Source organism: Drosophila serrata, unplaced genomic scaffold (assembly GCF_035046125.1).
Source record: "Drosophila serrata isolate PLE 108 unplaced genomic scaffold, ASM3504612v1 contig_272, whole genome shotgun sequence".
NCBI classification, from domain to species: domain Eukaryota; kingdom Metazoa; phylum Arthropoda; class Insecta; order Diptera; family Drosophilidae; genus Drosophila; species Drosophila serrata.
The window spans coordinates 10,562,068-10,576,966 of NW_028257170.1; the positions used below are offsets into that span (position 1 = coordinate 10,562,068).

Consider the following 14,899-nt stretch of genomic DNA (forward strand, 5'->3'; position numbering starts at 1 on the left):
TCTTGCATATTTTAATTCCTAAGATTTTTACAAATGAATATTTCTACAGCTTATAGAAAAACTAATTCCTTTGTAAGTACTCAAGTTCCCTTTTGTCCAAATAGAATTTAAATATTTTTTAATTGGCATTGGGGTTGATCATGCCAGCATTACGTATACGCCACGTGTGTGCATTAATTATAAAGGCCCCTGACCATTAACCCATGTAAGTCCATGTGGCTCAGGGGCCGGAGGCCTAAGCAAACAGGCTGATTAGCAAGTTGGACAAAAAGTTAAGACCGCAGCAGAATCCAGGAAACATTCGGACCATGTTTGCCCTCCTAGCCGCAAATGTGACCAAAAAGAAAGAAAGAGCCAGGAGTGCCTGGATCCGGGAAACCAGGAGGTGAACAGGATAGACGAGGAAATAGTAATTTGCATAAAAAGGTTAAGAGCATAAAATGTATCCCAATTTTCAGGGACAACAGCTCCTGAACGTTAAGTGCGCCGGCAAATGACAAACTAGTCGACGTTACCCAGCACAAGGATCCTTTGTCTGCTGAGTCAGCTGGAAAAGAATTTCACTTAAATATTTGGCACACTCTCCCTAGTTTCCCTAGCCTCCCTTCACCTTTCCCCCAGCTGGCGGTTATTCAAAAGTTAAATCACAAAGTTTTGCTGGCCAAAAAACAATTCGCGCGCATTTAACCTGAACGAAACAAAAAGTTGCTGCCAGCCAGCCAAAGGATGGAAAAATCGGGGAACGGCAATGGAGAATGGTAAATGGAGAAAGGAGAGATGGAATCTCCCCTTCAAAATATTTTGCAACATTTCTATTTCACAGAAGTTTTCCTTTTGCGGTTGCAGCTCGGAGTCTGCCACTGACATGGCTCCACTTGTTAAGTGCGTCCTCTCAACCGAAGCAACACATCACCCACTCGGTGTCGTGCCTGCTCCTGACTCTGCCCTGCTCCTGCTCCTGGTCCTGCTCCCTGGGAGATGGCTCTAATTAGGAGGAGGGCAAGACAATCCTCGGGCCCATTGCCGCTCATAAAAGTCAACGGAGCATGTCAGAAGCAATTTATGTGTGGCTCCGGCGCCTCCTGCACCGGGCTCTCCTTGGTGCTGGAGCTGTAGGAGCAGTTAGTGCACAACAAATGCTCAAACAGCATAAATAAGTGGATGAATGGCGCAGGTCTCGGGACTCCGGCTGGAGGCGATGCCAATGCTTGTCACTTTGACAGTTGCAAATCCAGCACGAAACAATGCCTGACATCCTGTGGAGCAAACTGTGGGCGCCGCCCCGACAATTAAATTGTAATTCAATGCATTGGCAGCTGGCAGAGGAGGGGCTGGAAAATAGGGGAAAACCACAATTGCCACGACAGCTGCTGAATTTCTGTTAATCAGCTTGATGAGGGAATTTAATTGACACCTGTTCCCAGGGGGAACAAGCTAGGACTTGGCCGCAAAAAATTATAGTACAACCAGTGCAGGCAACGAACAGTAAATACTCTTAACTATTAACTGTCTTAGAGGGTTATTTATAAAATAAGTTATTTGAATTATTGTGGTTGAATAATTTGTTAACTGAATATGTTTTAAAACTTGACAAGAGATTAGTTGAAATGTCATTATTAAGTATGTATATGTACAAAGTTATGAAGCATTTCAAGACACTTAATTGTATCGAATAATACACTAATTTTAGTTTAATAACAATATTCTGAAAAAAACAGAAAATTATAGACAAATATTAAAGCAAAGACCATTAAATGAATACGATTTTTAATGATACTCATTTATTCTGCAATAAATATTAAAGTATTAAAATTTTAATTAATAAATATTATTATATTTCTGTGGCAAATCTTGGATAGAATTTATTTTATACCTGTTCTCTTTTAAGGGAGATTCCTGTTATGAGCATAATAATCATGGCAACTACACCAAAATGCTAATGCTTCCCCAAACAGAAATTAAATTTCCATTAGTTTTTATAATGCCGAGGAGGCCAATGCTCGACCACGCACACATATAAAAATATATATATATTTGGGATACAAATATAAGCCAAACAACTGCTTACACGTGACGCACACACAACACACACACACACACACAAAGCACGCGCTCTCCTGTTCCACAGGCAATGCAAAAGCCTGCTTCAAGGTCACTGCTGTCAGTCTGTATTGCGTATCTGTGTGTGCACATTCGTACCCATAACACAGATGTTTGGCGGAGTGGCCCTCGCCCCTCGCACCTCGCCCCCTGACCCGTCGACCCTCTGACCCCGGGTTCCAACGTGCGACCAACGCCTAAAAAAGCCCTCGAATCCCATCCTCAACAGCTCGGAGCTGAACTGGCGGCAGCTTTTGCCTCAACATTTTCTGTGGCACTTTATGCATCGCGGAGGCTGGCAAATATTTATTTTGGTTTATCAATCATACGCACCGTGGCCAAATACTGGGAACAGATTGCGGAGAGAGTGCGCAGAATCCTGGACTTGCAGGAAAACACGTGGTTGCTAACAGAGCTCTGTTAGGCATGTTAGCCATAGATTGTGGGGCCAAGGCTAAGGCTGGTCCTGGTCCTGGTCCTGACTCGTGAACCTCGTGGTCCCTCTGGCTCTGAGCAGGCAGGAGATATAATATGTAGGCTACAGGATACACGCCACAAACTATGATGGAATACTTGAAAATATTTAATATAAAGTGTGTGTTTTTTTTTTTTTGGAAAATATAAATACTTTACTCTTTATAACTTCAGGGCACAGCATAACCCCCTAAAAAAATGTTAGGAAAACCCTCTATAAAAATAAAAGGACAGACAGTCAGTATTGATGGAATACAATGAGGCCAAAAAGTTTGATGGTGACAAGGAAATGCTTTTCGGGCAACTTCAAACCAAGAGTTTGTCCGGCTGTTTAGCCCGATTTCGATGCAGTTGGTACTTGGCCCCTTCCCTTGCTCCTTGCCCAGCCAATAACCAATAACCAATGTCCAATTCAGCTTAGGGCCAATGTTCCTGCATGTAGACTTCTCCTTTATCCTTGTATGCAAACACACACACACTGGACATACTACACGGACTTGGTCCTCAATGAAGTCAAGTCAGAGTCGAGTTCAAAATTCTTGTCTCTGACCCAAAACGATGTCTGAAAGTTGTAAAGTTTCTATTGCCTCTGATGGCTTTGGCTGGCCATAAAAAGGCGATTGCTAAGCAGACGGATGAAATAAGATGATATATCGATGGACTTTGGATATTGGCTGGGGCATTGCTATTGCTATTGGAATTGGCCAGGCCGAAACGGTTGATTGCCCCCCGTGGCTGAGCCCACGCCAATTACTTGGCCAGCTGCCTCGTCGCACCGCGTCTTGTCTGGCCGGGATCGCCTTAAATTTGCCTGTATAGCCCCGGCCTTGACCTCCAGCCACCTTTGAACTGTAAACTGGGCGTTGCCTTGGCCATCGAAGCGGGGACTGAATGAATGTTTGCTCACCTGTCTGGCTGAGAATGCCATTTTTTACGGCGCAGACTGCTTAACGGCCAAGGAGCTACGAAAAAATGTGACACACTCCTGGCAATGGTAGATAAGAGCTGCCACATGAAGTGATTTGAGTGTGATTGAAGTCTTTAATTCGTTATTACAGGAAAGTTAAATCATACTTTTGACACATTTAAATATAATATTCCCAGGAAAGTGTAAGGCCTTATTTAGGCCTTCTCTTCTTATAACAATCAGGTAGTAACCAAGCTTAAAAGCGTTTATTAGTATATATTATAAACTAAAGAAGAAAGAGTAAACATATTCCATATTAAATTAAACTCAGAGGGTGTTGTTTATATTACTTTGTTAACTTATAAAGAAATATTTCAAATAAATTACTAATTTAAATTACTTTTGCATATTTATATAAATATACCACTTCAGTGCTACTCAATGTCCTATTTGCCGCCCTAAAATTAGTCAAGTTTTGCTTAAGCGTCGCACAAATTCAAAGATGCTGGCTTAATGTCGCTTTTGCAAGGTAAACACATCACGAAATTCCCTCCTCGCGGCTTCAAATTAAAAGTTAAATAAGCGCATCCTGGCAAAAGGCAAAGGGAGCGCCAAGGAGTAAGGGCGGTGGGCGGGGCAATATAACGAGCGGCGTTTAATGAAAAGCAATTAATCGCTTTATGTTAAACACACACACAGAGAGTCAGAAATGGAGAGCGAGAGAGTGGGCTGAGCAAACAGATAAAAGCGCAAAACTGTTGACATTGTCAAGAGCTGGAATAATAACAAAAATAATAACAAAATGCCAGCAATGCTGCTCTTTTGTTTGTTGTTGCTGCTGCTGCTGTTGTTGCCTTCGTGGGCTTGTCAAACGGAATTTCCAACAGCTTTTCCAACAGCCCGATCGCTCGCATGTGTCATACAAGTTTTTCAATCAGCATCTCGCAGGGTCCTCTGAATGCAATTATTCGCATAAATTAAACGCTTTCATAATCTGATTTGCGTATCTGAATGTGACAAAAGCACCGACTTATATCTCTCTATTTATAACTCTTTCGGCCCGCTCGCTTCTTCTGGCTTTATGGCTGTCTGATTCTGGTGACGTTTACGCAAAAAGTTGATGAATGCCACGACCGAAAACCGAAAAGTTGGCATCAAGACCGGAGTCAAAGGCAAAAGTCGCAAGGACCAAGTTTCGCAAGCCATAAATAATACATATAACAAGGACAGCAACAACAACAACGAAAACCGGGGACAAACAACATTGCAGACAGCGCGTAATTTTAATTATTATGAACTCTGAAATGCGCCAAATTAGAGATTCATTGGGCTCGACAGGATGACAGAGGGGGGGGAAACTGGCAAAAAGGGGGGAGGGTGGAGTCGAGCGGTACGGGGTCATGGCCAATTAGGGGCGGGCGAGCTCTTGAAAGAGGGGAGCACCGGAGCAGACAATGCCAAAAGTTTTCCCCTCGCAATGAACTTTCGCAACAGTTCATTTGTTTGAGTATATTGTCGCATTCTCACATGTTCATATACAGACGGGGTCACAATAAAGAATTTAAATTTGTATTTTTTCGCAATTAATTATTTTTAATAGAAATATATTTATGCATTTTAAATTTAAAAGAACTCATTAAATTTCACATGATTGTATCCTTACAGGATATTCTGTCTTTCCGTTTCTAAGCAAACTAGTCTCTGGATATTGGATAGGTCTTTCACTTTCTCTCGCTCTAGATTTCCCTCTTATTCTATTTACTCTCTTAATTTTTCTCTTTCTTTCTATATATCTATATCTTCCTCAATCCTTTCTTTACCTTTCTCAATCTCTCTATATCTCTCTTTATTATTCTACCTCTCTATCTCTCCCTTGGCATCTATCTTTATATTGCTCTATACCTTGTGTCCTACCTCTTTATGTATGTCTTTATCGATTTCTATCTGTCTATAATTTTCTCTCTATGCATCTATCTCTTAGAATCTATTTCTCTATCAATTGCCGCACCGATCCTTAGAAATATAAATAACAAAAGATATTAAAGGGAAGGCAATAATAATATTCAAATTAACAAAATAAAATATAATTAAAATGTTAAAATATATATTTGGTGAAAATGTAGAAAGATCATTCAACGTAGATGCTATTAATTTGCTACCCACTGTCAGTGTGTGTTACGTATTCAAATGTTGGAATTCAATTCGAAGCCAAGCAAGCACTCACGAGAGAAGGCAATAGGAATTGGTGCTTCCTGCCAAGGCTCTGGAAAGTAGGCAATGCTAATTGCAAGTCGCGCAATCGACGCACATGTGTGCGCCGGAGCGTGTGCCTGTGTGCGTTCGCTGTATGCTCAATATCAAATTCATGTAAATTTAATTACGCATGCCTGCGCCGTGCTTAGATATGTATTTGTGGGCGGGCGAGTGTTTGCGTTGCCAGTAGCCGATGTTTACGCATATTTGATTTCACTCACAGCCTCATGGCCCAGTGCTTCGGGCCAGACTGCGGGCCATGCTCGTACCTCCTAATTAAATTGTGTACTTCCCCAATGCCACCCCACAGGCAAAGTGCTTAGCCGATGAAGGATTATGCAAAAGAACTAGAGATGGGGCCAAGGCCACAAGTGAACTTGTAGTAGGATCAAAGTTGCTTGTTTATTTAGAGCAGGGTTTCGTCAACGTTAGCCAAACATTTGAGTCGGGAATTTCTGAAGAATTCCCTTAACAAGTTTAAAGATCGATAATATCATAGGAACATTAAAACTAAATTCTCATATTATATATCGATGCTTATCGATATTCTCACACATTTTCCCATCCAATAGCTCCCAAATTTTACCAAAATCTAAACTTGAAAGTCTTGACTTCCCTGCCAAGATCTTCTCTTCGCTCTGAATTAACTTTTAATGTATCGCAAATTGCTTGCAATTAACAGCACACGGCAATTTTTGCTCTTGTATGCATTTTGCATTTTGTTCGGAAATCGTAAAAGCAATTTGCAAAGTTTTCCTTCACCAGGAAACGGATTTTTCCGAAAAACGAAAGCCAAACGTAAAGTTTATGCAAAGTTTCCGACAAAGTGTTGCCAGCTAAACAAACTGCAGCAGGCGGAGCCAAGCTGAGATCTGCCACGCCCCCTTCTTCCAGTTTTTCAAGTTCTGCAGGACTTCAGTACAGTTTTCCCTTTTTTTCGGGACTCTCTTTTGTTTATTGTCAGCAGCGAAGAAGTTGGAACTTCACTGCCGCAGAAAGTTGGCAACTACGAAAAAGAAATGGAATTCGGGAATATGGATTCTCTATATATAACAATTCAATACTATACCCATACATATATGTTAGGTATTCGCATGTGTGGGATCACAGGGGAAGCCCCTTTAAAGTGCTGGCATAAATATCAGCAGACATTTTAATTTCGCCCTGCTCCGACTAAAATCCCCTCAGATATGTTTCTGCTCCTCCGAAGCCGCGAAACTTTACGCATAAACAAAAGCCGTCTGACTCGAGTCCTTTTGGCCCTTTTGGTTCCTCGTCCTTTAGCTCGCCTCTTCAGCTCCTTGGCTTCTCGTTTTAGCTTTTCTGGCGCTGGCAGGCGGCAACCCTTCAGTTGCTTTTAGCTTTGGCTTCAAAATGAAGCGATGAAAGCCAAAACTCGTTATCGTTTAATTCAGGCGAATGGCGAGAAGGAGCAGGATTCCCAGGATCCGGATCCTGGAACCGAATCCCGTCGAGTTCAACTATTGGCAGCTGCCTGGCCATGGCTTTTACGGTGCACCTTCTTGAATTTCATTCTTTCCAATTCACTTTGAACAAATGCAAACCGTAAAATGGTAAAAGATTGATTTCTTATTTTAAATTAATAGGGAATCAACTAATTTAAACGAAAATAAATGCAGCACTAGTATTTCCAAATCAAAGGATGAAATACGAAAAACATTTAATTTATTTACAACTCTTTAAAGCTCCTTTAAATACCTTAACTTAGAGAAATGAAATATCATTGGATTATTCATCAGTCACTTCTTTTTGCCAAGTGTAAATGATGTTCCCTCTTGTTGTCTTAGCAATGCGACTGACAGCGGCGATGGATGATGGGTTGATGGGATGTGGAACTTGGAATGTGGGGGCGATGAAACGGATAGCAACTGCTTTTTGACGTCTGACAGGCTGCTCTCCAATCTTGAGTCTGAGACATCATCCCCCATCCTCATCCTCGTTCCTGGATTCAACCCATTCCCATTTGCTGCTACCCTTTTCTCGTTTTTCGATTCTCCTTGCTCGATGCGCTTTTGTTGCAAGTTTCAAGCGAATATTTGCATAATGCAGCTTGATTGATGTTTGCTTTGGATCGGGGTAAGGGCCATTTCCAATTGGTAATGAAAAGCGGGCTGAGACTGACGCCGAAGCTGTCCAAGATTGGGGGTAAGCCAAAGCCAAAGCCAGAGCCCGTACAGATGACGACAATGACAACAATTCGCAAACTTGTAAACACATCACCAGGCGCCTTCATATTTGCTCGGAATACTTGGGAATGCCGAACAAAAACATCGACATCCTCATCCTCATCGCAATCCGCTACACCAAATCCTCATCCTCATCCATATTCTCCATCCTGAATTCTCCATCGACATCAAATGGCTGCCGTAAGTAGCACAAGGCAACACCGCAGCAACATTTGTTGCCTTTGCTTCTGCTGTTGAGTGCAAATAGTTTTGGGCTCCTTCGTGCCTTCGTCACTTCCTCGCAGGACCTGGTTTATTGTGGATTCCCATCCAGGCAACCCAAACCTGCCAACCCGCCGCCATGCTGCTTCACCAACAAGCAGCTGGCATCCAGCCAGAGCAGTCGGAAAATCCAAAGGCAGCAGTTGGTTGCCCCTTTGTTTACCAACATTCGCAAACAACATTTTTCTTTTGTACTCCATTCGCACTTGTTTCCCAAAATAAACTGAGCTGAGTTGTGGGAATCCAATAGATTGCATAACAAAAAATAAATTATGAACCGGAAAGGAACACTTTTACACCTTGTTATAAAAGGAGACCCAAGTCAAATTTTGCAAATTAAATTTGAAAATAATGTTGATTGTATTGGATAAATGAGAAAGCAATTGGAAAGATATGAAGCTTTAATTTGAATGGGAGAAATGTTTGAATAAGGAATATTACTAAAGAAAGGGAATCTTTTTTATTGTAAAAATAATTATTACAATTTTTAGAATTAATAATACAAACTATTTAATCACCTAGTTTCATATTAAAAGACTTATGGAATAAGTTTATATATGGTTTCATCTTTACCAATGTTTCATTGTCACCTCTTCCTTGCAATACTTGTATCTTCAAATGACAGCGTGGTATCTAAGTAAGTATTTAAGTACATAATAATATTAATTTACTTTCATTTTCATTCTCCTCTTTAAAAATACATAAATCAATACTCAATACTTTAGCACGGAATCGTAACATTTTAAGAAAACGTCAAAGCTATTCAGGTCGATATTCTAGGTGCCATTCCATCCTGCTGGGATTTCATTTTCCTCAAAGCCCCCGTGGCAGCCTCATTGAGCTCTATAGGAGTCAAAGGACCTGTCCACGCCCCTCGGCATTTGGAGTTTCCCTCCGGTGGCAGCTTATTAAATGCACCCGAGCGAGACATCAAAAGCTCCTCCGACCGCAGCCAAAATGAGTGCTCCCCTCTGATGTTTATTAAATAGTTGCACGACGTCGTGTGTCGGCCATGCCCATTTTCACGGGGCAACCGGGACTGGAGCGGAACTGGAGTGGGACTAGGAGTGGGTGGTTACTTCATGGCTTAGTGCATTCCTGCAATTCATGCAATATTTCAATTTTGCATTCGCCAGTTCCAAACGACGACGACAGCAAGTGTTTCGGTCCGCCCGACCCGGCATACTTCATCAGCCCCAGAGGGGAGATGGAACTGGAGTTGGAGCTGGGAATGGGAATGGAAATGGAGCGGGAGTAGGATGTGGAATTTGCTGGGAGTCTGGCTGCCATGGCAACCTTTGAACCAAAATTAAAACCAAACAAATGTCACGCCAGCAACGCAGCAAATGTCTCGCCTCTCGACAGTTCTTCCCCGCTACCACGCTTTTCCTCCGGGGACATCCTGCCCTGGCACATCACCCATCCGCCCTGTTGACTTAATGCAGAAATTGCAAATTTCGCGTTACAGAAATTTGCATTGGCCGCGTAGACAGCCAATACGGAGTCAGTTAACTTATTTGTACCAAACCAGAGGGAGTGGCAATGTTCGAATTAAATTGTTAAGCTGACATTGGCCTCTGCAGGAAATGGCTGTTGTTATTGCCAGTGCTGTCATTGGAATAAATTACGACCAGCTGGTGGATAGGTCTCTGAAATGGAAAAGGGAGAGAAATTCCTCCTGTCTGGTAGGCAGAAAGTATTATAGGACTGTGGGTTCTTAAAGGAGAATAATAATTCAGAAGCTGGATAAATCACATGCCGAAAAAGGCTTCAATACTTTGCTTTCTGTTGGCGAAGATGTGCTCACAAGACAGAAAAATGCTCATGATTTATATATAAACTACGGTAAAAGTAACATTTCATGTTTATATTTTTACGGGATATTACTTAGGGGGAATAGTGTAATGGTAAATAATATTATGGATTCATTTTATAAATAATTAAAATGGATATATTGCTTGTGTCAAGAAATAACTAGCCCAGTAAATATATTAATTAATTTTTGTGTACACTTAGAACCTGTCTAACATCTAATAATCGTATAAACAAATTGATTTAATTCTGTTCATTTGCAGGACATTTATCATTCGATGCCTCGCCATAAACACGATCCCCCTCGCCTTGTCTTGTGCATAATTTGGTATGTCTACTTGGGCTCCTCTTGTGTTTTCCGCATTTTCTTTGCTGGCTGCCTGCTCGGGAAACAGGAAACACATTAACGAAACTCACTTTCGCATAATGAAATTTTTGAACAAGGAGTGAGGGAGGCGTTGGAAATTTATGATGTCTTGCCACGTGAAACAAGCCGCAAAGGCCAAAAATCATTTTTCATTCCGGAGGAGCAAACATTGAAATTGTTTGCTTGGTGGCTGTTAATTATGGCGTAGGCTATTAACTAGGCACGGCTCAAGGACCCGGGACCTTGGCTAATAGCCGTGTGGGGACTGCTGCGAACATGCGTCCCCGAAAAGGACTCTGAAAGGACAATTGCATGTGACACTTTTGGCGCAACAATTCCTGCCACAAATTGCTGCAGTTTCGAGTCAACATTTCTAGGCCGTTTACATGTGGCCATAGAATTCCATCCTCTCACCACTCCCATTCCCTTTCGCATCTGGCGCCATTTACAAGTCACATTAATCAATTTCCCCGGCGCCTGTCAGCAGCAGAAGCGGCAGCAGCAGCAGCCAAGGATAATCCTCATTCGCATCCACATCCTCGGAGAAGATCCTGCCGGGCCAAGCGAAACCGAAAGCTGAAAGCTGCCTCATGGGCAAGGTTTCGGTTTCCATTGTGTGTTCACTGGTTTCAAACACTGCACAAAAAAATAATAAAACACGCTTACTTTTCTTTTAAGGCTTATTATGGAGCTCAGAGGTTATATTAGTGACCAACACGAATATTCCCCAAGAAAACATCGGCAATAAAAACTTTATTTAATGACTTAAATTTCTCTAAAATATTTTAATTTATTTCATAAATGTTTGCAGTGCATTGTGGTGAATTATAGCAACTCCTAGAGCCTGGGGGATCTGGTGTGGTGCATTTTTGGTCTAGCGCCAGTTAAAACTTAATTAAAACCATAACAAAACAAATGCTGGAAAGCTAAAAAAAAAATAAAGGAAAATCAAAATAGAGGCTGGAAGGAGGAAAACATTTTACTCGGAAGCTCCGGAATAAAGTTTATGGCCAGAAACTTGGCGTTGGTCCGACTAAATCTTTGTGCACTGAACTGGCTACTCCTCCTTGTTGTTGCCCATTTTTTTGTAGTTTGTTTTGCATTTGTCGTCTCTTTAATGCAAAAATGCCAAAATAGAGGGACAGAAGGGAGAGTGGAATATGGAAAATATGAGGGAAAACATGGCAAACATTTTCATTTACACACATGGATGCAATTAAGGCGAGAATGGGTTTGGTATTATTCGACCGCCATTGGGTTCCCCTTCCGCCCATTTTGGAATTTCCCTTCTTCGGTCAACGTGTCGTTAGTTCTTTTGTGCATTTGAAATTTAATTAACACGCACACAAAAACAGCAACAAAAAAATGAACGCTCACACACACACAAAAACGATGGAGATAGCAAACAACGAGTGACAGCAAAAAATGGCAGCGGAAACAAAAACTAATAAAAACTCATTTCAAACAGTTTTTGATGAGCCGAGGAGGGAATAGGAGTGCACCAGGACTGGACAGGACACTCTCGTCTCTTTGCTCCCGGCTCCCGGCTCCCGGCTCCTTTGCTCCATCGCTCCCTTGTTCCATTGCTCCACTGCTAATTCAGATCCTCGCCTGTTGCCATTGTCCCGTTTTCATGATGGCGGAAATGGAAGAAAATGGCGAGCCAAGCAGCTTCCGCTTTTGTCTTTCTCCCTCTTCTTCGACCGACCGCCATAATGAATGTCAACTTCGCCTTTAGCTACACATTCTTATTCCTTACCCAGGGAAGGGAGCAAGGCGGAGGGCAGAAACAAAGTTGTCCCTCGTCTTAAACTTAAACTTGGGCATAAATCAGTTGCGATTTAATGACCAAGTTTTACTACCAATTAGGACGGCCCAAACATAAACCATTTTGTCATTTATACGCAAGAGCTTCCAGGTACATCGTCTGATTCAATCAACTAGGGCATTAAATTAAAATACGAAAATATGAAAATTGCCTTAAATGGCAAAACTTTCGTTTATGGCCCAGGCATTAAGCCCATAAAAGCCGGCTTACAACTGCAGGGAATATGTTCACCAGGAACAATTGTCGCTGCAAAAATGTTTCTCTACGCCAAAAGGTCGTAAAAAGCCAAAGAGTTTTCCAACACGAAGTTAAAGTTGCTTCCAGAGAGAACAAGTTTTAAATACTGAAAGACTGAATTACATCACATAACATTATAAAAAATTAATCAATACATGCACTGGGTAGAGAAAGAACAAATTACAACATGCCTGTTCAGGGAGTGACAAACTTTAAAAGGTGACACAACTGCCGCTTTAATTAAGCAAATATTTGCCTTATGCAAAATGGCTATTGATTGATTCTCACTATAAAATGCAATATAAACCGATTTAATTGTTAGCTCTATCTCTTAACGATGCATTTTTTTATAATAACGCGACTTAATAAAAAATAATTATTAATTACAAAGTTAAACAATGCATAAAGGGTTCACAGAATATAGTATTAAGGGAAACTGCTAAAGCCAGAGAAGAAACCTATATTTTGTTAGACTTTAATAAAGCAATGCAGTTAGGCTTATGAATATTGCATAATTAAAAGCCTTAAAAGCCTTGATTTTCCGTATTTTCCATGTCGAGAGGATTTGGAATATTCCAAAGCTTACAGTATAATTCCTTTATATAAAATGTTTATTAAATCTATATAAAACCTTGACCTGCTGGCCACAAGCCACAACCACCTCTGTATGTTCATAATTGATGGCCGGAAAATTTCATCGGGGAGCCGCTGAATAAAAACCCCAAACAAATCCCTTCAAATCCCAGGCCAAGATATAGGGCGTGCCCAAATGATGTGTGAAATTTGAGCATTTAAGTCCATTGGTTAGGATTGGATTGGAGTGGTTTTGGGATGGAACTGGGAGTGGTCAACACGCGATGCCATCGTCCACATACGTATAGTCCTCACTCAATACAAACTGCAGCTGTTAAAAATTAAATCGCTTTCCATTATTTATGCGCTGTGATTTTCCGCAAGCTAAAGTCAGAAGGGAAACAGGACTCACTGGTTTGCTGGTCAAAGTTGCCATGACCATGGCACATCCGCAGGACACACACAAGAGCTCGGGGAGCTGGTAGCTGGCGGACTTTGGAGTCATGTCTGTTCGCAGAGCCAAATATTTGCTGTTCTGAACGGTTTCCATTGGACTTTTATGAACATTTTGACGATTTCGATTTTCAAAAGTCAATATTTACACATCGACTCCCCTCCCCGATTCGGTTCCCCGTTCTGCTTTTCTGTAGTTTATTGGATGTGCAGTTAACCAAAATAAATCGTATATCGGATTTTGCATTGAACCCCGGATTCGTATCCCCCGAATCCGCGTTCCTCTGGCTCAAATCCTGCCGAGTGGACGTAAACCGCTTAGAGAAAATTACTCATACGCCGCGTACACCGCTGGATATTGGGATTCGCCAATATATGTACAGTTCGCCCCGATTATTTTTGCACTCGACCCCACAATGCACCCCCTTATTGGCAGCCACCACTTGCTAAGCAGTTGACCCACTTCCGAGTTGACTTTCCACCCATTTTCCACCCACCACATTCCCTGTTTGCTGAACAGCACTGCATCATCTTTAGCATAATAATAAGCCGCTCCCTGGCCCAGTTTCTGGCATTTCCTTGCCGCCTCCAGCTTGTCATTTTCAATTTTGCTAATCGACACACTCGCCCCACATTGTTGCAGTGGTTTTGGCCACTGTTTTCCCGCTACCGGACCGTGCACTTCAGCTCCTGCTCCTGCTCCTGTTCCTGCTCCTGCTCCTGCAATTGTTCCAAATAGTCACGTGGCTTGGCACTCTCTCTGAGCACCAGCCAAAATCCGCACTGACCCACATACAAAAAGCCAGAGTTGCAGCCAAAAATAATGGGGAGGACAGGCGGAAGGCCAGATGTTTGCGGCAACGGGAAAATCGAGAATAAGTTATACTCTAAGGGGATTAGGAAAGCAAAATTTAATCAGAGGATGTCCTGGTCTTTAGCTATAGTATATGGAGAAAACTGAATAATTTTAAATAATTAAAGAACTTTCACTTCTTGAAAAGCCATCAACTGTGTTTAGACTATGTTTAAATATTTGAGAAATATCAATAGCAATTGTATATGTATGTGTATCAAGAAACTTGGTGACTTGTGACCACACAAAGATATACGATTTTCCTCATACAATCTGTGGCTATATCCAGCCGTATAACCAAACCCATTTGGCCAACCTAAGGGCATTGAAATGCCAACTGGGGAGCGCTTACATAAAATGCCACAACGCGGTCGCCGCAAGAATTAATTGAAAAGTGAAAGCCAAACCGAGAGCCCAATTCAGATGGGCATGAGTTGTGTTGAGGCAAGCCGCCAAATTGAAAAGTGCTTTTCACTGGCGGCAGCAGCTACAGTTTCACTTTTGCATTTCCCTCATCTCCGCTTCCATGATTCCTCCTACAGCGATTATAAAGGACTGCTGGAAAATGAAGAGA

General features: G+C 41.8%; 1 protein-coding gene across 1 annotated transcript; it reads right to left on the reverse strand.

Moving 5' to 3' along the window:
* Window positions 1–8,108: 8,108 nt before the first annotated feature.
* Window positions 8,109–8,371, reverse strand: LOC147643561 (uncharacterized). Its single transcript, XM_086834330.1, is given in 3 exon segments — window positions 8,109–8,223; window positions 8,225–8,258; window positions 8,296–8,371. Coding segments are annotated over 3 exon segments (225 nt in total).
* Window positions 8,372–14,899: the final 6,528 nt, after the last annotated feature.